This window comes from Acanthopagrus latus, chromosome 3 (genome assembly GCF_904848185.1).
Source record: "Acanthopagrus latus isolate v.2019 chromosome 3, fAcaLat1.1, whole genome shotgun sequence".
In the NCBI taxonomy this organism is placed as follows: Eukaryota; Metazoa; Chordata; class Actinopteri; order Spariformes; family Sparidae; genus Acanthopagrus; species Acanthopagrus latus.
The window spans coordinates 16589824-16616640 of record NC_051041.1 but is presented as its reverse complement, the minus strand read 5'-3'; the positions used below and the strand labels follow the sequence as shown (position 1 = coordinate 16616640).

Here is a 26817-nt window from a genome sequence, read left to right as displayed (position 1 = left end):
ATTTCTAAAAGCCCACTGAGTATGTATTCATTCAGTATTTAGACATCCCTCAGTCAGTTTAAAGATAAATACAGAGAGTTTTGAAGTGGATTCTGAATTCATCATTAAAATGTTCAGGGAAGCAGAAACACAAAAACAAAACTGAGCACACACGTGAAATATAGAAACACTTTATTCCCAGAAGTTGTAGCAGTGAGTTATCTTCAGACATGAAAAGGCCAATATAAACCAACTTTAGTACAACAGTATGAATTACAACAAGAGCTTACCCATTCACATTCTGTAAACCCACATACAGAAACACGATGATTGATATTGTCCCACCAAGCTACTGTAAGGACACTCGACAGCTCTAGTACACAGACAACAGGACACGCTTTGCTTGCAGCATGAACGCTTGATTTAGGACATCAAATATAGCAGATGGGTGGAGTTTATTTTGTTTTTGGTACAAGAGAATATCACCCTGTCATGTGACGTGGTGGTGATGATGATGTGAACGACAAGGAGGGACACAGGAAATACATCACCAAAATACTACAAACAGCTGGAATGATGTGCAGAGAGTTACGATGCCTTGTTGCCCTGCACGCCTTCTGACTGCACAACACAGAGGAAAAGGTTCAGTTACAGTTCTGCCATCAGATTCTCGTACCTGTGTGCAAACGTGGACTTCAGGTCGGGTTTTCAACTTTTTTTCCCCCCATAGAAATCTGTGCAGGGCAACAAGACACAGAACACCACAGCCGAGAATCAAACGTCTCTTGTTCATCATAAGAAAATACCAAAGTTGAGGACACAACTCATTTGCTCTTTCAAGTGCAAAATTCAATACTTAAAATCACACACACCTATCGTCCCCCATAATTAATCACCCTGATCACTTGTCAGAATTTAAAGTTTCATTTTTTCCATCAGATACACAACAATTCAGGAAAGTGCTAAAGGAGCGTGGGGGACACAAATATTGCTTCTCCATCACGATGACAATACTGTGCAGTTGTAAACGTGATGAGCTGTTTCTTTTTGTACTAGTTGATTATTTAGTCATGGTTTTTGCTGATGCATTAAAGGAAGGACGTAGATTTTCTTTACAGAAGCACAGCTGTGTGAACAGAGGCAGTTTGGAGGATCTTCCCAAAAGATGGAAAACACTGAATAGGAGATATTTGTATTGCTACAGAAAGGATCCATCATCTTTTAAAAAGCAATAGAAAGACTTGTTCCAATTTGGAGAATCATACTTGTTCACTGTATCAATCAGCAGCCTTTATTCTAAAAACAACCGTACATTCACACATACAGTACACACACTCAAGCATGCTCACACACACTCATCTGCCCTCTGACAAACATGGGCAAGGTCAGGATGGATGTATGGAAAAGCCATGCAGGGCAACAAATGCCAATTAAAATACTTCCAAATACTTTTCCACACAGTTTGTTTTAGTAAAGAGTTTTAAGTGCACCCATTTACGACAGGCGGCTCTGCCACAGAGTGCAGTTTTGTCCCGGCACGACTTCACAGCAGCAGCGCACTGGTAAAAATCGTTCGAGCTGAGCAATGACGTCCTGCCTCCATCAATCCCCGAGATGGAGACTCTGCTGGGGGGAAAAAAGCAGAAGGAGCTGATGGACATCCAGACGTGTGAATGTAGCAGGGCAGTAGGCTGGCTTACAGTACGGACAATCAAACACGTTGAAAAGGAGTGACGAGGGAACCAGCGGGAGTGTCTGTGGTCCGTAGTGGTTGGCATGGCTTGGAGTTCCAGGTCACAGGTACAGGGTCACAGGATCGGAGGCGACGGGTTCAGGTAGTCAGGAGTCATAAAGGGTTCAAAGGTCAGAGCCGAAGTGCACGCTGATGCTGGGAGAGCGCTGCGTGTGGTTTGGCGCCGGACTCAAGTACCCCAGCCCATCCTCTTGCAGGCTGCACGAGTAGCGGCCAGCATCAGGGGCGGTGTGGTTGCTGGAGGGAGGGGCGTTGCCGCTGGCCACCTGCTCGAAGGAGCGGGAAAAGACGGCACTGGCGGTGCGCGTCAGGCTGGTGAGAGCTCCAGCCTTGGGCACCGACTGGCTGGATGTGAGCGTCAGTCGCTTCACAGACAGCTCTGTGTTCTCACTGGCGGCTCTGCCTGTTGTTAGAGGGCCCGCCTCCTTGTCCTTGTCCTTGCTGGTGCGCCCGCCAAGCCGACACTTCTTCATGGCCTTGGCCCCCAGGTTCAACGTTGTGACACTATTGCTGATAGTGATGGTCGGTGGGGTCATGTCAGGCCCCACGCCGCCTGGCCACACCCCTTCATCCACCTCTGAAATATCCATCAGCTCATCCGGGGAACCCAAATCCACTGCGTCTGTGAGACAGACACACAGAGGGACACAGAACAAGCACTGAAATGAAAAACAGGAGCGAGCAGAGGAAAGAATTAGCAGCTCATCTGTCATCCAGCCCATCTGATCATGTCAAAGTGTTAAGATTAACATGATATCAAAACATAATGCTGTAACTGTTTGAATGTGTATGAGAAGGCTTCGAGCTTTGTGTTGGGCTGCATGACAGAGGAGTTCCATCACTGTCCAGCAGGTGGAGCCTTCACACTGTAACCTCATCTATCAGGGATGTTTCGCCACCTGAGACAATGCAAGTTGTGTTTTCCAGGCCAGCACACAGGTTAGCTTAACAGTCAGTGGTTTATTGGCAGAGGAGTGCATGTTTTGTCCCAAAGGTAGGAGAGGGCAGAATCTAAGAGTGTAAGCCTGGGAAAGACCACGAAGGGAAGGAAGAGGAGGGCAAACCAACAGCAAGAATAAGAACTCTACAGACAGACGCACAAAAACACCCTTCCTGCTATCTGACGCATGAAAACACACCTGTGAGTGGCCAACCACCCACATATGCACTAACACACACTTTCTATCGATGCTATCACTGTAACAGAATACCTGTGGACAGGTGGTAAACAGACAGATAGGCAGGTCCTGTGGAATTCTGTCATGCTCAGATTTCAGCTGTTAAAAAAACGCGTCATCAGATTCAGGTCTCACTTTAACATTGTGAGCAGCTTTTGCTTCAACTTATTCAAGACCTGCATATCTTTCCTCAGCTCCTAGCTACCAGTCAGAAGGAAGTAATCTGTCTCCAGGTGCAACCCAGGGGAAATGTGTCGAGGCGTACTGAGGAGCGCCGCCAGGGACCGAAAAGCTCGCCAACCCCACCAGTAACAATGCTGGAGTAACCCCAGGAGCACGACTACATGTACCACCAGACTGATCTATGACCCTGACCCTGTGCTAACCTACACATGACTAACAGATCTGAACTGAACTACATCATTAGAGTACAATCTCCTGCTCCTGGTGCTGCTGCCACAGATAATATCTGGGTTCATTCAAGGTCATCAGGGCTTTTAAAGTAGAGTGACTTTTACTAAACCTGATACAGCAAGGTAGCAGTTTCTTGTCATGTCATATTCAGTCTTCATAAAGCTGCTTTACACCTGTGGTTTATGTTCCTTTGTTTAACTGATGCTCTGCTTTTAACAGGATCAATTCAACATCAACAAGTAAGATTATTTTTGATAAGCACATTTCATTATTATGCATTTATTATTAGGTAATTGATCTGTTATTCAGTTAGATCTTAAATAATTAATTGGATTTGTCTGGGCAGGAGATCCTCATGAGGAAGCTTTAGCCACAAAGGAGAGAGTAAATGAATGAGTGACGTTGGAGAGACAGATGAGAGGAATAGTGCAATTAGGCGGAGAGAGTTTGGTGGAGCCCAGCGCAAAAAGGTAAAGGGGAAGTCATCATGCAGCTTTTCAGACCACGCCCCCACACATGGTTACCTAGGTTACCCCAGGAGTGGGTCGGGGGGAAGGAGGGGCAGGACCTTAGTACTGGCTCCTCCCTGTGGAGGCCGACCCAGAACCCTCATTCTCCACCATCCGCCTCACAGACTTCTGCCTCCTGACATCCTGACCCCTCGTGCCGGAGTCATGACCTCGGGGGTCCAGGCTGACCTCGGAGGCGGCGCCCAGGGCGTCGCAGTCGGGCTGGGCACGGCCGTCAGGGCGCGACCGCAGGGAGTCTCCATTGGGCATTCGCTCGCCGCCCACACCTGTCACACTGATCTCGGGGATGGCCACGCCCCCCATCGCGGCCTCATTGTCTACACTCACCTCCTGGGACTCTGGTGGGGTGGAGGGGCATGGTGGGTAGTGCGACAGTATATTGATACACACACAAACACACACACACACACACACACACAGATGGACAGACGGATCATGCACCCACATGAGAAAAACAAAAACAGTCATGTGCACAGACACACACGACCACAGTAACACAAGACACACAGAAGTCATCAATGTAATGGCAGAAAAATAAAAAGACAAAAATCATAGTGATCAGAACAGAACACATGGTCAGAGTACATGCTGTATGGAGATGAATACGAACACAGCATTTGAATGGAGTCACATTTCATACCGGCTCACAGCTCACCCTACACATGAATTAATATTTAACAGTATTTTCCTCCATCATCTGCTCACAACAAAAGCTTTACGCATAAACAAGCAGCTGGCACCAATGAGCAGATATCCATGAGATAAATAAGGGGTGTGAGGCTCAGGATGAAACCTACTTATTAAACTAGTTGAAGGCTGTAATTTACCTTTCTCATCTGCGCTCTGGGAAAAGGGAGCAACTCTCTCTTAATTCTAAACCGCACACAGACTCGTCATCGAAACTAAAGAAAAAAGTCTTATTTGTTTCTTCCGTCATCAAAAACATTCAACACAGAGTTGTAAAAACCGAACGTCAGTTCTCTGCTCACTGCTGTCGTCTCACATTATTTCATGTGCTGTGTTGAAGCTCTCTCAAACTGTGAACTGCCTCTGTACTGTTGCATCTAACCCTAACCCTAACCACAGTAACACACTGACTGAAGGGCATGAAATGACAGGGTGAGTGAACAATGAAGAGATCTAAACTTCTTGCTCTCTCCTTTGGTATGGATTTTTCTTCCAATATTGTTTTTATTAGCACATAGAATTTTGATTTCAAAATGTCTCAAGAGATGTGTGAAGCTGAGGGACTTCCACAGCTGTGCCCCTACGTCTCAGTTAACTCCTGTGTCTGTGCCTTACCGTGTCTCTTCCAGCGGTGTCCCCTGATAGAGAGGGAGGTGACAGCGTTTCGAGAAATCCGGGAGGAGGTGGGTGTGATCTCTACCTGGATACTCCGTGGACCCTCCTTGTTGTTGCTCTTCAGCGCTGCGCCATGCAGTGACGACTTGATGGCATTACCCACCTGGGGGCCGAGGAGAAGCACACATCCACAAATGTTACCGCCTCAGAGGATACCAGGGTTTCACAGAAGGATAAACGAGGTGCTCTCTGACAGGTGAGCCGCTGGCCTGACTGTCAGACCGGCTGCAGACCCAACTCTTGACTAGTGTGCACCAAAAAACAATTACTGCAAACTCACAGATGGACAAAGCCAATTCGATAACTGGTGTCTTTACATTTACAGAGCAAAACTCTAGAGATACTTTCTTCAATACAGAGTGTGACACACTGGTGACTTCATGGTGCATTCAGGTGCACATCCTAAACTTTGAAATCTACACTCACTGCTTCATACAGCAAAGGATACATTCACCGACAAGAACGTCGTGGTGTGTTCAAGTGCACCTCATAACAAAGATAAAAGACAGTTGTCAGGGCACAAAAGTTTAAAATCCAAAGTGTGAACTTAAAATTGAATGTCAAATTGAATTGTGGATTATGATAACAATATAATCGATGGAGTATGGAGGCCAGTGAAAATTCACTCCTCCATATTATGATTTGTGACATTTAGAAACATTTTCACATGTTTTTAAATCGGGAGTACAACAGCCGCTCATCAGGTGGCATTAAGACAAGTGGTAAGAGAAAGGGCTTTTTTAAGTCAAATAATTTTTCATCCAACTCTTAAGATTCAAAAATGATTTTAAATTTGGTCCAAGTATAAAGACACTGGTCATGTACACACTGCCTGTATGAGCAGCATTTCTGATGCCACTAAAACATGTTTTGCTCTTTAGTCTGACTTGAGTTCAGAACATGTTACCAAACCAATTACATCTAATCAATAAGTCCATTTCCACAAGATTTATGCTCAGGGATAAACCCACAAGCTTAGCCCAAACTGTCACACAGACTAGTAATATAAGAGAACAAAACGGCTTTGTATTTCCCTCGATGTAACACTAAGTCTTATTGTAATAACCTCTGTTCTCGCTGGAACCTCTCAAGTGGCACTTGCACAAGTGATGATGTAACAGTTGAGTATGTTACATGAGGTAAAAGGATTCATAATCACAACACAACATGTCTTTTGTCTGTGAGGCTGTAGCACCTTGGTCTCATGAGCTACACGTCACCAAGCTATGCTAAGCTAGCAGCCACGTGTTGTGTTCCACCGCAACAAATTAACACACTTTACAAAAATGCTAATATTTGAACCCTAACACACTACTAGCACACACACTTGTGTTCATGGCATGTGTCCACAAAGCTTTTTCTTTTATTCGAAAATGTCTTTTTAAAGCCGCATCACCATTCTTAAGAATGTGAATCCAAAGGTCGTGTGTTTTGATTGTTGTACAGGGATACACCTTGACTTGTGTAGTAATACTGTGAGCTTAGGTCCAATCCCCTACTCCCTGGGCCTCAAGGATTATAGCTTAACGGAGCAGAGTGGAAGGCATGTAAATAATCTAGCAGGATTACACTGTGCTTGCAGCCTTCGACACACACAGACAGCAACACAATACAGCACAGTGTGCTGTGTGTGAATCAAAACCACAGGCGAGCATGTGTGTCTAAATCACATGCTGTCGTCAACACACACACACACAAGCCACAGGTCCAGAAACACACATAGAGGAAGGAGATGTGTGACAGTAGCATAAAGAAAGAGACTGCACCCACCAACAGCGCTTCGGGCAAGAGCTCCAGCTGGGCCCGGTACAGAACATCATCCAGTGCTTTGGATCCCAGTTCCACTTCCCCATTACACCTACACACAAACACACATGATGTAAGACAAACATGTAACACACAGTGTGAGACACACGTGAGGGTTTCCCTGTGGAGCCTTTTGTTTGTTCTCATACACATGAATGTAAACAATGCTTTCATTTGTTTACAAACATGGTGGAGTATGTTTGATGCCAAATGCTTAGAACAGATTCTGATAACCACGTCAACTCACTGGTGAACAGTCCTGACAGATGTGCAGTCATTTTGTCCTCTGTATGATCAAAAATACAAAAAGTGCCATCATTTAGGATACTCTGACCAGGTCCTGTTTTGTGACATGATCAGGACAGCCAATCACGCCTAGCGTAGGTTAAGTTGATGAACGTGATCTGCAAGCATGGCTGTTATCTCTCCTGCCGCCCGACACTCACTTGAAGCAACTTGGAGGTGGAGTTTGTTCAGGTAGAGCCGTTTATAAGGCCACAGTTAGCCTAGTTATAAAATGTAATTGGCTAAGCTTACAGCCTTCACTGTTTTCATGCAGAATATGAACAGGCGTCCAGTCATGCTGTCTGGCAATTACCTCTACCGAGGAGGCTGTGCTGACTGTTTGGTTGGACTGTCAGCAGGATTACACAAAAACTACTGACCAGTTTTCTACAAAACTTGGGTAGAGGACGGCTCTCAGCCCAACATTGACACCATTAACTTAATTAAATTAAATCAAATTAAGTTAAAAATCTGTCATATTTAGCTGGCTTGTATCTATGAGTGAGTACAACTGATATGGATCCAAATTAAAATGTGGCTCGACTGAATTAAATGTGGCTGTTGGCCTTGGCGGAGGTATGCGCTCTGCAATTCTAGTTTAATTTTGGATTAGTGTTTATTTACATGTTCGATTAAATTACAAATTATGACTTGTGTAGAGGATGAACACAGGCGTCAGATTGTAAGAAAAACCTTCAGCAGTACACACACTTTGAGAAATAACCAGTGAGTCAGTGCTGTGTTGGTCTGACTGTGCGTGCAGGCATGTGTGTACACTCACAAAGCATAGTGTATCCCTGTGATGAGCTGAACCAGGAACTCTGACGTGACCGTCAGCCGTGTGCTAATGCCCTTGTATCGCCGCATCTGTTGCCGTGGGTAACCGCATATACACACCCTGGAGGATGACAAATGAAAAAACACAACCGAGAAGCTCCAAATTCAGCTCCATTAAGAGGAATTTACTTCCATTAAGGAAATGAGAAAGCTATTGCTGGGTAATCATAGTTAATTAATTAAAAACAGGTATCACACAAGTTGCAACACAGAGGATTCAGCTAAGACTGAGATAACACCTGTGCATTTCAAGCTTCACAGGCTGCAGTGTACTTTACACAGCTGACACACAGCAAACGGTCTCGGGGGAAATAAAAACCTTATGACTTCTCTTTAGCTCTCTGCTTATCAGAGCAATGCTCAACTACAGCTGGCAGATTACCAAAACCTCTGAGCTGGATGTGTCTACATCGCAGGGATACCGAATAGCGGTATCTTGGCTCTCTCTGACACCAAAGTCTATAAGAGGATCAGATAAGCAAGAGCTTGCAAAATAGCATCTGTGTGTGTGATTTTATGTTTTACCTGGAGCTGAGCTGGCAGAGGGACTGGAGGGAGGTGGAGGTCATGTAGCTGAGTGCAGCATTGTAGCACAGCAGCAGGAAGGTCAGCACCTCAAATCTACAAAACACAAGCACGCCCTTAAACAAAGCCCATCTAAAGTCCTTCATGACAGATGAAACAAGATGTCACATATATCTGCTGCACATGCATCCATGCTGTAGAAAAAAAACACAGTACATGGGAGACTGAACAATTACAAAAGAAAGTTTGAAATCAGATCAGATGTTCTTGGTTCTTTAAAGAGATATCCCGTCTCAGCAGAACCACAGATGTTGTTCTTTCTATTCAATGCTTTCTTCTTCCTTGTCAAAACTTGGTGCCTACATTACCCATAATGCAACATAACTGCTAACAGCTCGTTATTAGGTCTGGTAAGCTCATGTCTTACAACTTTCAAAATTATATTTGAAAGATAAAGATTCCCAGACTAATAACTTCAACAACTGCTACAATAACATACATTAAGATCAAAGTATCTCTCTCAGTCACACTTGTTATCTATCATACACTGGAAATAAAAGATTAATAACCCATTTTGAAAACCTCTTTCAGGTCAGTTTGAAACTGTATAAAGTAAGTAAAGTACTGTAAGTAAAAAGTGCTGAATGAAAAAAGTGAAGGATGCTCTACTTCCTTGACCTTCAGAGCTGGCTGAGCTGCAGCCACATGTCGTTCACTCAGGACACCCTTACAGCCATACATCAACTTCTGATGCAACAAAGCAAAGACAACTGCCATGGGCCATCACTGACGCCAGCGCACCATGCATGAAAATAATTGGCCCTGGAAGCAGCAAAACTCTCTCTGACCGGACGGGGGTCACTAAAACTGACTTTTAATGTAATCTACGATAATTAATGAGGCTGTGGGACTACATTAAACTTGAAATGTCAGACTGTTTGGATAGACTTTTGTCCCCATGTATCTTCTTTTTGACTGCATCAGAAACAGTATCTGGTTCAATATCTCTCTATTAATGGACTTTAACGTTCACACACATCATTGCAGAAAACATGCAGCTTGACAACAACATGACTACTTCAAATTTTAGAGATGATGTTTGTAAAATCCTCAGAACTGTATATAATTTTGTTTTTAGTTAAAATTTAAACTGTGATGCATAAATGATCATTTCTGTTAATCCTGAATCATACTGGAATTCTAACACTGGCCAAAATAATCACAATATGATTTCTGTGCCCTTATCAACATTCACATTTCTGTCAAATTTCATTATCCAGTTTTTTAAAGTACATTTCTGTGTTTGAGACTGATGATAAACCGTGTTGGGGAAAACAATTTAGACAGCCTGAAACTGTAACAGCAGAAGGAAGGAGTTTCTTGGCATAATGCTGCACAGTTTGCTTGGGAAACACGAGGGCACAGTCACTGAGCTCGTCAGCACTTCTTCGTTAGACTCCTCATCCTCCTTTTTGTGTGTGTTTCAAAAAGTTGTGTTTGCCGCTAATTCTGTCCAGGCAGATTGGCGGCTTCCTGCCAGGAAAGCCCGTTTTAAAACAAGCTCAACCCTGCTGACACGTCACCACCCAACAGGTCCGTCAAGACTCTTACCTGTTCTGCGCTGTAAAGGTTTCTCTCTGGAGGTGTGGCCCACTGTACACCACCCTGCTCAGCCCATGATTGGCTAGAGCCCCTTCTGTAAGGGCAATGGAGCCGATGGCTGAAGGCTGGAAGCGTGGTAAAGAGAACAAAAGTATGTAAATTAACATTTCTACAACAGCAAACTAAATGCTTTGTGTGTGTTTCTCACCTCATGGTACACCGACGGTTTGGAGAGAGAAGGGACGGTGAAAGATAATACTTTACTTTGTCCATCTTTATCAACTATTTCCTGTGAAAGAGAAAGACAGGAAGACAATGAGAAAACGTTTCTGTGGGCGAGAAAAAACAGAAGCTTTTTTGTGAGTGTGCACTGAACCTCTGAAGAGTGTGTGCTCATCTCTTCAAGCACACTCATCCGTTGTGTGTGTGTGTGTGTGTGTGTGTGTGTGTGCGTGTGTGTGCACCTCAGGGTCTCAGTCTGCTGGTGGATGTGTGTGTGTTTACTTGTGTGTGGTGTGAAGATACGCGCACAGACCCCAGGGCTCTGCTGTCCCCTGTGTGCATGTTAATGTCAAACACATTAATGGGAGCCAGCCAGTGTGTTGACTGACAGCTGACCTATTCTGCTATTCAGAGAGGAAGTTAGGGGACACTGCACTTTGCTGATAGATATGACAACGGGAGCCAAAACGGATGAAATTAGGACTCAGCACTCAACACTGTGGTAATAACTGCTTGTGCTCACTTCTTTCTGTGGGAAGCTTGAAGGTATTTGCATCCCATCCATACTGTGTGTTTGCAAAGTCACTGTGTTTCTATTCCCCTATTTCTTACCCACATTTCCTGTCCCTGTCCACACATAGTTATCTTATAAGGCAGAAAGAGCAGAAAGTAATCGTTCAAAACACATGACGCAGATCCTATGTGTGGTTGAGCGGTTAAATCCTCTGCTTCTGCACGATCTACGCCCACTTGCTGAGGATCAAGGACTTTTTTCTCCTGTTTTACCTTCACTTATCACTCTGGAAACTATTGGCTGTTGACAAAAGGAGCTCTCCTCCACTGATAATACATAAAATAGATCAGCTTTGACATTAGAACGTTCCAATGGAAAATAAAATGCACACACACACACACACCAGCAACCACCACTTTCATCATCTCCCCTACCAGGTTGTAAATGCCCAGCAGCAGAGCCTCGATGCAGCCGGAGGTGTGGGGGTCTCTGGCTGCGCTGACGGAGAGAAGGCTCCACAGGAGCTCCGGCAGGAACTGTAGCGTGAAGCGCTGCAGCTGCGGCTCACCGCTCCGGTAAAACTCAAATAACTGGTGACACACGGGCTCCAGCAACTGGAGAAGACACAAAACCAAAAACAACCACCAATAGGCTGTTATACAATTTGAAATTGGCATTTAATGTGCATTAATAATGTCCAGCATTATTTGAGAGATACAGTGTGTGTGCATACGTCGCTGTAGTTCTCACGGATGACCTTGTAGAGGGCGGGTACCAGGGAACCTTTGTCTTTCAGTGAGGCGGCATAGTTGGACACAGCACTGTCTGGAAGGGTCTAAAACACACACACACACACACACACACGCATACACACACACACACACTCACACCCACACACACACACACACACACAGCTGAAGTCTGACACACTAACTGAATTGACAATATTCTAAAAAATAAACACACAGCGAGATAAACTGGGAAGTCAGTACCAACGAGTCAAACATTTGTTGCTGTAGTTTAAATCTGATCTGTGTAAACTCAACACTTGCTGCACAGTGATGAACATCCAGTCCAGGACACACAGACTAGTTTGCACAGTAAGATGAAAATCTGCTAAACTCTGCTAAATGTCCTAAACTGCGATGATTGTATGACCCGTGATAATAAACGAACAATGAAGTGTGCATATAAGCTATATAGATTCCCATGTCCTGCTTTTTAAATAAGTGCTATCAATTTTGAAAAATGTGTCCTTGTAGGACTGAATGGGAAACTATGATTTTAGCTAGGGATGTTCTGATCAGGTACTTTTTATTTCACACGCTCAGCATCTCCTCGATTGCTTGTTTTACATGCTCTGCTGTATGAGACCCACCAAGCCAATGCACATACAGCACGTTGTAACTCAAAAGTGGAGTAAATGTGATGTAATGTAGAGATGGTAGAGTGGCAACACCGACTATATGTCATATACACTAGTTTTCTACACAGAGGAGAGTGGAGAGCGGCTTCTGGGGATCAGCTCTGACGTCCCGATTATGTGGAGAATGGCACGGTGAAATCTGGGAGGAAGACATGCACCATGAAGCCTTGTTGCAGTGTCTGTGTCAAACTTTGACATAGACACTAGAGCAGAGGACAGAAGCTGTGTGCCAGTACATGACACCAAAAGGCAGCAGAGACTCGCACCGTAGTTTGTAATTTCTCAACTATTTTGCTACAGACATTTACCCATGAGTGTGGTGGATAACCTTTAGAGTTTTATCACTGAAAAGAAAATCTACCCACGTTTGGCACTTGGCAGAAGTTAATTTTGGACCCACTAGCATATGTAAACAGCCTAAAATGATTTGTCTTATTCATCACGTTTCAGTCTTTTGGAGTGACGCATGATCATATCTAGATGATGATTCATCAGTCGGCACTAATACACTAACATTTTAAGGCCAGAAAATCTACCCAATATTGTGGTTACAGGTAAATAACGCAGAACTGGTATCAACAAAGGCAGGAACACACCGGCCCAACCGTTGGACGTCTGAAGCGATTGGAGAGACTCGGACGAGATCGGGAACATTTCTGTTTGATGTGTTCAGCTGCGTTGGAAGCTTTCGGAGCCACGTGGATGTCGTCTGCTCCGATTCAACATGCAAAGTCTGAGGAGGACGGCTGTCAGCTGTCTGAGCCATTGGATTCTCTGATTGGCGGTGTGCTAGCGAATCAGCGTGGTGTGTGGGAGGGGGGAATACTGTGTGCACTTTGTTTTTCTAAGCACTCCGTTCCATCATTCCCTGTTTTCATGTTTTGGAGTACTGGCACGAGACTAGTTGTTATCATGTCTGTTCAGGACGGATTAATCTGTGTTCATTTGGTAATGCCTTGCTGCATGTTTAGTATGCAGCTGTTTTGTCTGAAATATTTAAGTTCCGTTTTGATCGAAAGTAAAGAGAGTTACGTGCATAAACCTCTCGTCCAGTGTCTTTTTTATACACCAACACCACCCGCTTATTGCAACTTGCGCAAGTGCAGAACGTACACAGTACTGTGGACAAGAGGCAACAGAATGGTCGGATAAAGGCAGTTGGCTGTTGGTTTGAGTCTGGGCGGTGTGTGGGGGCCTTAAGACTGATGATAATATTTTGACTGAAGCTTGCAGAAACAGGCAGTGATGGGACAGACACTGTCAGTCACGTCCACCTGGTTGCATTTAGAGGTCGACCTCACTGAGAGGGGCCGACAGGGGGTCCCCGCACATTCACACATGAAAGTCTCATCTACTCCCCAGCTGTTCCACCTCACCAAGCCTCGGCTCCAGCATCAGTCACGTATCACTGAGCGCTCGTGCCCGAGCCTGCAATTCTCTGTGAACGGAGCACTTCAGAGAGTCTTTATTTGTTTGTGGATGAAATCTATTAAGTAAAAGATAGCAGGGGTGCCGCTTAGCTCGGTCGGTAGCGCACACGATCCACATGCTGAGGCTCTGCAGCGGACCCGGGTTGGACCCCGGCCCAGGTCCCTTTGCTGCATGTCACTCCCCCTCTCTTACCCTGTTTCCTGTCACACTCTTCAGCTGTACTATCAATAAAGACAGAAAAGGCCAAAAAAAAACCTTAAAAAAAAAAAAAAAAGACAGCAGAGAACGTACTGCATACTGAGTGCACACACACACACGCACACGCACACACAAACAGTAAAGCAATACCTTAAATTCTGACAGCCATTCCTCCACCACTCCTTGGTCCATAGCCAACATGTTCCCTCATCTGCAGTGGAGTCACCTCTACCTGAGAGAGAAAAAAATGTCGTATAAACACTCTGCAGAATTACTGACACACAGCAAATATATAACACACACACACACACACACACACAAATCAAAGCTTGGCTCGTTCCATGTTTGCCAGCCTGCAATTATGTGCTATCCTGGTATAAAATATCCTGTTACAAACAGCAAACAGCTCCATGGCAGTGGTGAATAGTGACTGCAAACGCTCCAGGCATCAATTCAATACTCTAAAGAAGCGTACGCCTCTCCGTCCCTCTCGCATTTCTCTCCAGACACCTCTGCAGCAAGTACCTAACCTCTTCTCAACCCCAAGTCGAAGAATCACCCACACAGAGAAGGCTGGCTACTGGCTTCACCATTGAAATGGGGGAAAAAAGCGGCACAGCAGAATTGCAGAATTTAGCTGCTTGTTTAAGAGACTGTTCAGAGCGGATGTATTTGAACAGAGACAGGCAGATAAGGCAGTTCATACAGCTTCACTCACAATGAAACGAATGCGTCCTCCATTGCTGTTGGTTATTTTTGATAGCCCTCTCAATCCATCACAGCACTTACACCGTCTGCATCTTAACTTCTCTCTGTCCTCCTCCAGGCACGCAACCTGTATGCATGTATTCTTTTCTACTGAGCCTCCAATAATGACCTGTCTTCTTTTGCTCAGTCTCAGGACAGTGCTGTTTTCTTGCTTTCAATGTTGAATTAATTCTCCCTGTGTTTTATTTAGCATCTGCTGTTTCCTATCTGACACTGCAGTCACAACAGAAGAAAGGAGACAGCAGAAGATATAAATATACAGAGAGAATGTAACACACACACACACACACACACACACACAGAAAAATAAGAAAAAATCAGATGTACAGATGTATATTTCAATAACTACAATGTTTCCACAGTCCTAGTCAAACTGACATTATGACCTGAAGTAATAAGTAAAACTAATCGAACAGAATAATTAATCACTTAATATTCTGATAGACTTTTGTTTTGATATCTTTTAACCACCTGCTGGTTCTATAAATGTGAGGATGTGCTGCCTTAATTCTGTTACTCATGGAGATAAAGAAACAGTATTTGGGTTTTGGACTGTTTTAAACAGTGATTGGAGCTATGTTATGATGATAAGTTTTCAGTATGACTTTTCAAAGATCAAACAACAATTTAATGAAATGAAATGAAACAAACAAAGAGACATGATGATAATTGTAATAATCAGTGATCCAGTCCTCTGTTTTCCAGGTACTGTGGTCACCTTAACAAACGGCACTGAGTTGGTCACCATATGATAAAAGCTGACCAGAGACATGCTTTCTGTGCTGAGGAGGAGGACACATTCTCTCTGCATCTCTGATGGATGATCTGTTTTTCACTAGCAGTCTGCTTTCACTGCGGGGTTTGTCGCGTCTGTGCTCTGAAACTGAAATTGCACAAGGCTAAATTGGCCGTTGAAAGCAGACGCAAAGTCCATGTTTGGTATGTCTGGACCCAGAGGCTGAGAAAAAGAAAGAGGGAGGAAGAAGTCCTTCTATGTGCACACTTGTCATGCAGAAGCATGTGCTCAAATCTGATCTGACGGTGGAATAATTCGCCTTTTAAAACTCTTCCGCTTCCAACATGTCACTTACAGGATGACACACACACAGAGACACAATCTCCCCTTCAACAATATTAACCTTCCAGCTGTGAGATGACATTTCAAACATATACTGGAAGTGAATTCAAAAGACACACAGCACCAAATTAGTCCTGATTAAAATCAGAGTGATAATCAAAAAACTTTGCCATGCAAATAATCCAGCTTAATCTGTTAATGTATGTGTAATGCATGGAAAATAAAAAATCTTTCTTTTCCCATCCTTGCTTTCCTCCATTCCTGTTCATCCTCCCACAAAACATCCCTCCTCTCCTTCCCACCATCTTCCTTGCTCCCTAATCAGTCTTCACACATCCAAATGCTTTTTTCTGTATTATTCCAGTGCTTGGTCCCTCCATGGCAGCCAGGTGTCTATTTATGGACTGTACCAATGACAGGAACGACAAGGGGGGAGGGGAGCCAGTGACTCATGAAATGGGGAAGGATTATAAAAACAGAATAGCCTCCATTTAGAGAAATTAGTTCTTTGTGGTGCTCTGTTGTTCTGTTCTCGTGCTGGTGAAGACAGAAAGGAGGACAGCGATATCTAAAGCCTGCGTTTTAATGGCAAGCTCGCTGAAAGACAAAATAAAGGACTGTGATTAGAGAGTGGATGAGTCAGTCTTGTAAGAGGACGTGTTACTCCTCCTATAGAGTCACATTAACAGGTCAGCTCCATCCATACCCTCATCCGTATCATCTGGATCCAGGAAAAGACTTTATGTGACACGTTTTCATGGTACAGAGTTACTGCAACCACATGTAGTAGTTCATTAAAGGGCATCTGAAGAACTATTTCCATCACCAGGAATTTATTAAACATATTCATGTAACATATATGTGACAAAAAACATGAGAAGAGTGCAGATTGTAAATTCCCCTGTGAGAAAACTAACTTGGATTTATGATTTTGGAATATTTACATTAAATTAACTTGAAAGGAAATGGATAATATTCAAACAAGTGTTCAGTAATAGTGATAATATCAGCCTGAAAAAATCAACTGTACAGAGTAGAAGAAAAGAATGCTCAATATTCAGTATTTAGATGCCACAAGGTATTATCACTGCTGAAGCCCAATAATTGATATCAAAGAATACCTAATTTGGCGTCTAGCAGACAGGTCAAATCCCACAGATATGCAGGTTTAACAGTAAGAATAGGAGGAGATTTAATTGTGGATTGGGATAAAAACACTCATAAATTGATCTGACTGAATTTCCATTATCTGTATAATTGTGAATATCTTTCCATGAGTGAAGGATCTTGATTACAGGAGTCCTACAAAAATTTCCTGATATATTATGACTGACAGAATACTAAGCCTGTCACCATGGATGAAGGTACTGCTATCATATTGTATCCCAAAAAACATAGTGTGATACAAAACATGTGTGTAGATTCTATGGCTTCTAGTCTACAGAGGGACATTTACTTACTTACTTAGCCTTTATTGGTACAGGGGGAAGTCATGAATTATGATTACCTTGTTGAATGTTTTTCACACAAAGAAAAAAGACATTAAAAAAATGCCATTTTAACAATCTTAAGCATATGTTGAAGATAATGGGGATAAAATCCTGAAAAGCAACTATTTTGGCCAGGATAATTGTGACATAACAGATTTCAGACAGTAAATAACCGAGACTGAAGTTTTTGCATATTATTTTGCCCTAAACTGAATTATCAACTAACCATTTAACCATTAATTGGTTTGTCTATAACAGTAAAATCTCTTAATTAACCTCCAGCAGCCCTAAACCGAAGATATCTGACAATAAGAAAGTGTATACAGCACTAAGAGCAACAGAATATCACACCAGAGCAGCTGGTGTGTTATTGTATGTCTGTCCATCCACTAATTATTAAACCAAAAGTTGTTCCAGCTCTAACCTGATATATTGTTAATTAAGATGAACAAGTGGTCCATCATACCCGTTCTTGAAAATGTTTAGGCTCTTCTGACAAACTGCAGAGGAGCACCAGCAAATGGTGGAGGAAAATAGAAAATAATTGTGATGGGAGCTGATTATGTTATAAGGCAGATGTTTGTCTTCCCTCTTCGTCGGGCTAACTGTCATTATGGACTCACAGATCGTGACAGAAATCATTATAGGCCAGAGAGAACAAACAAGGACACAGAGAGGCTTCAAATGATACAGCAGCTGGTGAGCTTCTTCTGTGCATCTCAGCCATAATGACCGGCACAAACACACACACAAGAATAAAATAGTGTTAAGGATGAGTGGCTGAGTGGCTGAGAGGGATTGATAGGCACAAGTAACGAACAAGAGAAGGATGAGCAGGGTAGGGCTGGGCGATACGGCCTGAAAACTGAATCTCTGATTTTTTCACACCAAACTCTATTTACGATCTCTATTTTTGATCATTTTTTTCCTTCTCAAAAAAAAAAAACTTGAGATGATGAAGAAATTGCATTGCATTTATTTTAATGCTTTTATTTTAGACAAATCTGCCCTGTCGATGCACCTTCATACATCCTTTTGATAAGAATGTGTCCCTTTCTGACGAAATGCTTTTGTTAACATAAATTTAACATGTCAGATTGCCTGCTATTATAAAAACAGATCAGTTTCATTATTGGTATTGATAAAATGTTAACATAATTTTCATTAAATACTTTACTAAACTAAATTAATCATCTGCATGCACTGCATAGTAAACACGACATGTTGGCAGATGTACGGGACATGAGGTGTGTGCTGGCCATAGCACAAACCTGGGGTCAAAAGTTTTCATGTGGATTAACCTCCAGCTTTTCCACTATACGGGCACAGTATATTTAGAGATATGCAACGTGACGGCATCTGCAACAGCTGTCCACCAGGTTTCTTCTCATATGGGACACGACGATTAAATGATTCCACTAATGTTGGCTGCTTTCTAGCGGGACTGGCTGCAGCGGTCTTGTGCATCTCGTAGTGAACAACAAGTGTCCCACTGTGATACTGTGTCGGTCCGCTGCCTTTAGTTCCAGCAGCCTTTAAACAAACTTTGCAGCAGACTGTGGTTTGTTCGAGGTCCGACGCCACAAAACCAAGCTACTAACGAGACCGTGCCTTTTTAGGAACGGAGAGCAAATTAAAGAAAAATTGATTTTAATTTTTTTTTTAAATCGTTCTAAACCACAAACTCGAATTAAGCGATTTGAACGATTTATTACACAGCCCTATATCAGGGTTAGGTGTAGAGTGCAGAAGGAGGGCATAGATCAATGGCTAATTGAAAAGAAGGAGAGATAAATGGATGTACAGCCAGATGAGGGATAAAAAGAGGTGTATGACGATCCAAGGGATAGATAAGAGGAATGAGAACGCAGGATCAATAACAGAGGACAGTTCAATCTGTGCTACCTGTACCAACCAACAAGACTCTGAAAAACCAATGAGTGAACGACAGACACCGAAACACACACCTCTTTGTATCTACAGTGGATCTAACTAGTGCGCTTACTAGCCTCGCTCTGGCTTACTGAGTTTTTCCACCAATGCAAAGCCCTGAAGGAGCCAACTACTTGCAAAGCAGTGACAGAGAATGTGTCATGCATTGCACAAGCGTGTGTTTATTCAATTCTGGTTTGACAAAACCTGTTCCTGTGAGCTAGCTAAAGTTGACAGCTCGTTCTCTCTGAGACAACACCCACGCCTCTGACACACACACACACACACACACACACACACACACACACACACACAGCAGTCTAAATGAGCTTATTTTTGACTCCTCCTCCCAAAGACTCCATCCAACACAAAGAGTTTACATTCCTAATCCTTGTTGTAAGTGTGCTTGCGTGTCCTTTCAAGAGTTGATGCAAAACACCTGAGCCACACACACACACACACACGCTTCATATGGATTCATACACATAAAGCATGAAATCAGCACAACCCAAACAGAGTCCTCCCATGCTCAGTTAGAGTGAGAACATACCTTTCTGAGATAGCTGCCTGAGAGAATGTTGAAGGTAGCCCATGTGAGAATGAATTAAGGGGACACCCACACACATACACATCACTCTGATGTCACTTCCTATTACACATATGCTTTGGAACATTTTTTTTGAGTGGGCCAATAAGAATGAATGTTTGAATAGAGAAAAGAAAGGAAGCAGAGAGAGAGAGAGAGGGAGAGAGAGAGACAGAGAGAGAGAGACAGAGAGAGAGAGAGAGAGAGAGACAGAGAGACAGAGAGACAAACGGATGGTTTTGAGAGCGACAGAGCTGCCCAAGCTGCTTTTTCCTGTGGTACAGGGTGCAAGCCACAAGCTACTGGTTGGGCTGATAATGACACACACATTACTGAGCTCCTGATGAATTAAAGCTACAGGGAGAGCTGTGGAATAGATCGAATCAGCTGAAATGAAGCCTCAGTAAACTAACTAAAGCACCCGGAGCTGACTCAACTCTCTCTCAAACACACCCAAACCACTAATAAACTGTTTTACTGCACTGACCAATGTAAGAACCAGGAACTACAGCAATACTTCCACCTAAAATCTCCAAACTAGGTCACTTAATAACAAGCTAAACCAGAGAATCAAAGCTTGTTGGAACCAAAAGCTGTTTGGGAACTTGACTGAGGAGCTGTGATATGTCCAAGTAAAGGTGAAGGCAGTGTTACATAACTGTGTTCATGAAAGGGCGCGTGCCTATAGCTCACAGCTTGACCTGGTCTCCTGTGCACCACCCCCGCTAAGAGCTGTTCACACCGTTAGTCCATACCAAAGACTTCAGCATTTTGTTTTGACATCTCTCTTCAGTTTCCATCACTTCTGCTTTATGCAGTATTCTTTATTTGGACTATCTTGGCCTGAGGTTAACCCTGTTGCATATACGCCTCCCACCTTGCTCTCCTCCTGGGTCTTCTTCAAAAGCAGGTTGCATATAGCTTTGAGGAAGGGGGAGTTCTGCCTTTTCTGCTTGTTTTCTCTCTGATCTACACACACACACCCACACACACATACATATATACACACACACACACACACACAGCAGAGGACTGCCTGTAGCTAAGCAGACATGACAACAGAGTATGTGTTTGCTGCTGAGGGAGACGGATAGAGAGATCTGACAGGGAGGAATCCTCTTATCGCAGCCTACGCGCCTTTCTCCTTTACCGTTAAGCCAGTGATGCATCTTCGTCCCTCCTCTCTCCCCTCCAATACCCTGTCTTTCTTTCAGCAAGTGAGCCTGAGGAGAGCAGTGATTTACATGACTGATTTTTCTATTTCAGTGCTCTCTTCTATCTCAACCTGCATTTGCCTCAGCTTTCTTGTGACTGTTAGATAACTCTCTCGTAAATCTATTAATGTTCAGACATCGATTTTCACACTCAAATTTCATTTTTGGTGTTGATAATTTGTTTGATTTTCTAGATTTCTTACAAAGCTAAAAGTATACATCTACTGGCATCTATGCACAGATAAATATACTTTAGCAGGGAAAGTCAGAATCTGTACTTCACCAAGAGTTTGGTGCCGATCTAAATGAAATCAAACCGCAGGCATGGGTGACTCAAGCTTTAATACTAGATGACAGCAGAGACCACACCATCTTCATGCTCCATGACCTGCTGGGCTTCACTGTCAAAAAGCATTAAAAAGGCTGGAGATAGCAGGAGCCACGATGCCACACATTAACAAGTGTGCATTCTTTTAATGCAGTCACACATTACCACCCTAATGACAACACTTAAACAGCACAGCACAGATTTAATGCTAAAATGCAAGCCTCTTCCTAGAGGCTAGCACAAACACATAAACACACACACAGGCAGCATAGAAAGCAAAACGGACGGTATCTTGTTTGAATAATAACTGGCTTTGTGTAGGATAAGTAATGTTAAATGACACTTAATTGTAACTTTTGACAGCATGTGCAACAAGGAAGTCATTTCATGTAGCAGGACTGACTCTGGAGCAAAGCACCACACCGGCCGCCCTCAGGCAGGAAACCCTCAGCTGGCCGACTGGTACAGAGGAAAGCTGCATCACATGATAGCTATGAGAAAAATCCTAACAACGCATTATCCAACAGCCCAGTCTGCAGCAGTGTCTCTGCCCACACACACACAGGAATCACCTGAGGATTCAGAAGTATCTGAACAAGGTCCTGCATACACCCACACAGCTTTTACTTAACAGGATAAAGTCAGGTCCAGAGTCTCCACGACAAACGGGGATTTATCGACTACTGTAGCAAAATGGTTGCAATGAGCAGCTCGTTGGCTGCTTTCTGGATCACGTTGTCTAGCTGGTTTGACTGATGATCGTTACCCGTCCGTTGGCACCGCTCACCAGCTAGTTTGCCACAATGACAACCGGTAACACAGCTTGCATGTGAACAATGTGATGTTCGAGGCACTGGTAGCTAAAGGGAAACATTAGCTTTCCCAGACGTATCACTCGATATTCGTTAACCTGTATCAGCCGGGGACAGTAAATTAATCCCCCGCCGTCACACACTCTCTATCTCGGCTTGCTGAATGACTTACCAACTGTCACTACGGCTGCTTACAGATTAGCTCGCTAGTTAGCTAGTTCGGCTAAGGCGCTTCACCAAGTAAACTGGGGCAAGTTGCTGTTTACTTACTGGCATGCTATCTGGCAATTTCCTGGTATTGCTGTCCTGTATGGCTCCGACAAGACGAGTAAACGCTATCACTTCGTTACTCCATAAACCGCCTCAATAATTCATCTACATCAGCTCCTTCCATCTTCATGACTTTCTCCACTCAGACTACCTTAGGCGAGGGAACCTCGGTCCACGGAGTGACAGGCGTCCGCGCCAATGAGCGAGAGGTATTTGATCTAACTGCCGCGCCCCCAAATTTCCGAATCCAATCAGATTTGACGTCAGGCTGCGAGTTCATAATTTCCACCATCACGGTAGGTTGTCGCTGTCAGTCACTGCTCTTTGACAGCAGTGATCCAGAGATGTTTTCAGTTAATCACATAAATAGGTCATTAATTGACAGCTGGCTTAAGATTGTATTGTAACAATAACTGGTTATACTGCAGCATATACATTTTAGTTGAATGATATTTCTAATAAATGCCTTATTCTTATTATTATGCCTAATTCTTTGTGTTAAAATATACACAAATTTTAATTATGAATATCATAAGTAACTATTTTTACAATTTTAACACAAAATTACGACATAATTAATAATGGTTGCCTGTGTCAAACATACACAATTATTTTCCACAACATTTTTTAATTGTTCTATTTTCAAAATTTATTTTCGTTCGAGATGAACAACTCACCCAGGTTTTCCAGCACACTTCTCTGCAAATTAATCTGTTAAGCTTAAGGCAAAAGCAATGCTCTAAAACTGTTTCCCTCAGATAAATAATGCATGACCACTTGACAATGACCTCTGGAACAATGGATTTTCCAAAATTAATTATCAAGATGGCATATGACCACGTGTTTGTTTGCTCTCACATTAATAGCAGATGGAAAGCTGCAGATTGTAATCAGTTAACATGGGCCTCTGTGGACGATAAGCAGCAAATCTGCTTCCTCTAAATGCTACAATAATACTGCACCCACAGTCACAACAACCCTCCAGTCCAGCTCATGTTGCTGCGATAAGAAACTGTGTCCTCTCCTGTCCTTTGTTGAAATGTGCTGTCCAGTGCAGGTAAAACCAGAATACTTCCTTATTTACATACTTTCTACAATCTGTGCCTGTTGCAAAAATGTAAGACTCTAATCAAGTGCAAGATAAAATCTAAATTAAAAAAAAGTGAGACCGCTATCATTTTAATACCTGATTTGGGGATTTAGGGAATACTTCATCATGAAATGACCCAGACAAAATCTGAGCGACAAGAATTGAAGAGCAACTGTAAGAATAGTAAAGTGAGTGTGCACTGCCCCCTAATGTAAGCTGGAAAAAGCACAGCCGTCAAGGAAAACACTCCAAGTCTTTACACAAACAATATCTTTTAAGTGTTAGAATCCCTGCAATATTTCTACATGATATAAAACATATAAAGGTCAGATATGATGGCAAGTCCTCATGTTCTTGTAGCAAACAGGACACAAGGGGCTGCAATGGCCTGCAAAGGAGAGTGCAGACTGACTACATCTTGATTTTGTGTGTGTGCATGGTTGATTTGCTGTTTTCTAACATGTCTAACACTCCTGATGTTGCTGCAAATGCTTGGATATTGATGCAGGTTGCTGATGATATGTTGCAGCTCTGACCCTTTTCTGTACCCGAAACAGTCAAATAGTGTGTGTGACCTCTGTGAATATTTCAATCCTTTTCTCCTGTATTGTAATGAGTGTATTCAAACAGAGAATTTAAAATGTTCACAGCCTACAGAGAGGCCCCTGCTATCTCTGCAGCCTCAGTGAGGACGGCCCCGGCCTGTTGTCGGTATCCCAGAGACAGCTCCTTCGCCCTTCTCGCTTCCTTCATGTTCTCCTCCAGGTTCTCAATAAGTCTTCCTCGCTCCTGGTAAGTTGTCGCAGCTCCCTTCACTTGCTCAGCCATTGGCTCCTTGCTCCGGAGCAGCCAGCCAATCATCTCCTGAAGTGTGGTGCCCTTTGAGATGGTGGCCTTGGCACTCTCAGATGTGCCCTTCAGTTCATCCTGAGCCAGTCGCAGATGTGGAGGCATGGGTTCCTCTTCACTTTCCCCCCCAAACCCCACAGGAACCACTTCGAGGGAGAAGTCATAGCCCTTAATCTTGAGGGAGATCCTGTACTTGGCCTCTGAAAGAGGAGAGAACAAAGAAAGAAATGGCATCACATTTACTTTACTGGAAGGTGTGAGAGTTTCTCACTTACCATGCTCCTCTCTGATCCTCCCCAGACATTCAGCCAAAGCAAAGCTATCATTGTGGTTGCATCCGTAGATCTGTCGCAGGTTTCTGATGTGTCGGACCATGGACTCATAGCGCGCCTGCTGTTCGTTGAAGGTCTCGGCCATGTCACAAAACCTCTGGTCCAGCTCTGGCACACAGATTCGCCTCATCACCAGCCTGCCGATACGCTTCACAGTCTGTGCTTCTGTGGGGGAAAAAAGGAATATCACACTCACACAAATGTTTATTATTGTCTCATATGCATTGGAAATGTACAGGTTTGAGTGACGGACACATTAACATTCAGAGAGATGATGTACCACTGTGTGCTGGCCGGGTCTGCCTGGCTGACCCAGCTCCATCCAGGTCTGACGGTCTGGGTTGCAGGAGAGGCTGTCTCTGAAATAACAGGATTCTTTACATATAAACTTCATTTTCATTTGACATTAAGCACCAGTGAGGGTTGTTAATATCTGGATATGTGTAGTTAGTAATGTAATTAGTCTTCCATAAAGTCACCATGTTGTATTTTCATGTTTCACATGTCAAACAACAGATTTGGTTCATGCTGATTTTATCAAAGTATCTGATATCAAATGTATGAAAAAGATATTTTCTGGAAATAAATGTATTGAAGGTGCACTATGTAGTGTTTCATTGTATGTCTTTGTTTTCATTATTGAATAAATAAACTGGCCTTAAAGGACAACAACACGTCATACGGTTTACTTTGTGTATATGTGGCGGACCCCGCCACCTTTCTAGCACCAAACAGTGTTCTGAGACCTTTTGTCCCTCTGAGATCAGCTTGTTTACTCCGTTTTGGATTCTTAGGTTTGTATTATTTCCTCATTAATAGTGTAAAATGAGTTTAATTTCCTCTCCAAAACTAGACAGCGCCACTTTAAGTTTTAAAAGCACATGTAAAAGTAAATGATACATATCAGGAGGATGACATATATGTACATGTATAAACAGTATACTTTGGGTCAGACTACCACCTATTTAAGGTAACTGGTCTTGTAGTTCTGCAGAACTTTTCCAGTTTACTGATGCTCAAAGCCACTTTACACCTGTCAGATTCACCCATTCACACACATATTCATACAGTGATGGTCAGTTAAGTTAGGATTCGAACCAGCGACCTAATAAATAATAAGCATTTTTCCGATTTTTTTTAATGTGATTGCTGATAAAATGAAATCATTTTAAAATGCACTACTTTGATACACGATGCAATCTGCAAAATAACGAGTAACGAAAGGTATCAAATAAGTTGAAGTGAGGAAAAAATGTCAATGTCTGCGTCTGAAATGTAGTGGAGCGGAAGTCTGAAGCAGCCGCGAAGTAACTCAAACTTGTAGTCTACTCATGCGCAGTCCTAGAGTAGATGTACTTGGTATTTGAGGCAGAACGACACAGTTACAGTGGTTTAGTTGATGAGACACCATGTAAATACTGTTATATTGACTTCTTCCTGTGACAGCTGGAGAACATGAGCACATTCACGCGTTATGACGTCTGTAGTTTCACCGTCATTACAGTCTATTAGGCTGCTAGTGAACAGCTGAATCAAACTATCTGAAGTGTCTCGTCTGACCTCTCATGAAGCCACTTCATTAGCTCTCACACACGCACTGAACTCAATACGTACCTCAGTGTCGGAGTTTTCACCTGAGAAGCAGCCGCAGCAGAGAGAACGGAGCATTTTCTGCAGCTCGGTTTCGCTCAATTTGTTCTCGGGTCAGTTATTTCTGACAATGCATCTGCATTCCTCATTCCACATGACGTCAGTGTCATGAGACTGCTGCACAACTTTTCTTCCTGGTGTTGTAATCTGGATCAATGTGCAGGTATGAAATTGACAGACAGGTGTACTTCCAGGTGAGCTGCTGCAGCGAGGTAAACAGCGCTGCTGTTGTCAGATCACCGCTGTCACTGGAATACAATCTGAAATATACTTTCACAGGAACACAAACTGCTACAATGATTTTCCTCTCGATAACAAAACATCTTCCAACACAAGCTGTGTTAAAGAATAAATCC

General features: G+C 43.2%; 2 protein-coding genes across 3 annotated transcripts; both read right to left on the bottom strand.

Moving 5' to 3' along the window:
* Positions 1-154: 154 nt before the first annotated feature.
* Positions 155-22737, bottom strand: fam126a (family with sequence similarity 126 member A). Of its 2 annotated transcripts, XM_037093994.1 has the most exons (12): positions 22541-22737; positions 14213-14294; positions 11741-11842; positions 11442-11621; positions 10480-10560; positions 10281-10396; positions 8670-8765; positions 8089-8205; positions 6987-7074; positions 5157-5319; positions 3849-4192; positions 2216-2354 (listed from the first exon to the last, which is right to left on the bottom strand). In XM_037093994.1, exons 2-11 carry the CDS (start codon positions 14261-14263, stop codon positions 3894-3896), a joined length of 1293 nt encoding a protein of 430 aa, XP_036949889.1. In that variant the 5' UTR covers positions 14264-14294; positions 22541-22737; the 3' UTR covers positions 2216-2354; positions 3849-3893. The 2 variants fall into 2 exon arrangements, with proteins under 2 accessions (XP_036949888.1, XP_036949889.1); XM_037093993.1 differs by lacking the exon at positions 3849-4192 and having other exon boundaries at positions 155-2354; positions 22541-22736.
* Positions 22738-23148: 411 nt separating this feature from the next.
* si:ch73-345f18.3 lies at positions 23149-26565 on the bottom strand. The gene is made up of 4 exons (XM_037093998.1): positions 26426-26565; positions 25092-25170; positions 24755-24976; positions 23149-24679 (listed from the first exon to the last, which is right to left on the bottom strand). Exons 1-4 carry the CDS (start codon positions 26477-26479, stop codon positions 24282-24284), a joined length of 753 nt encoding a protein of 250 aa, XP_036949893.1. The 5' UTR covers positions 26480-26565; the 3' UTR covers positions 23149-24281.
* Positions 26566-26817: the final 252 nt, after the last annotated feature.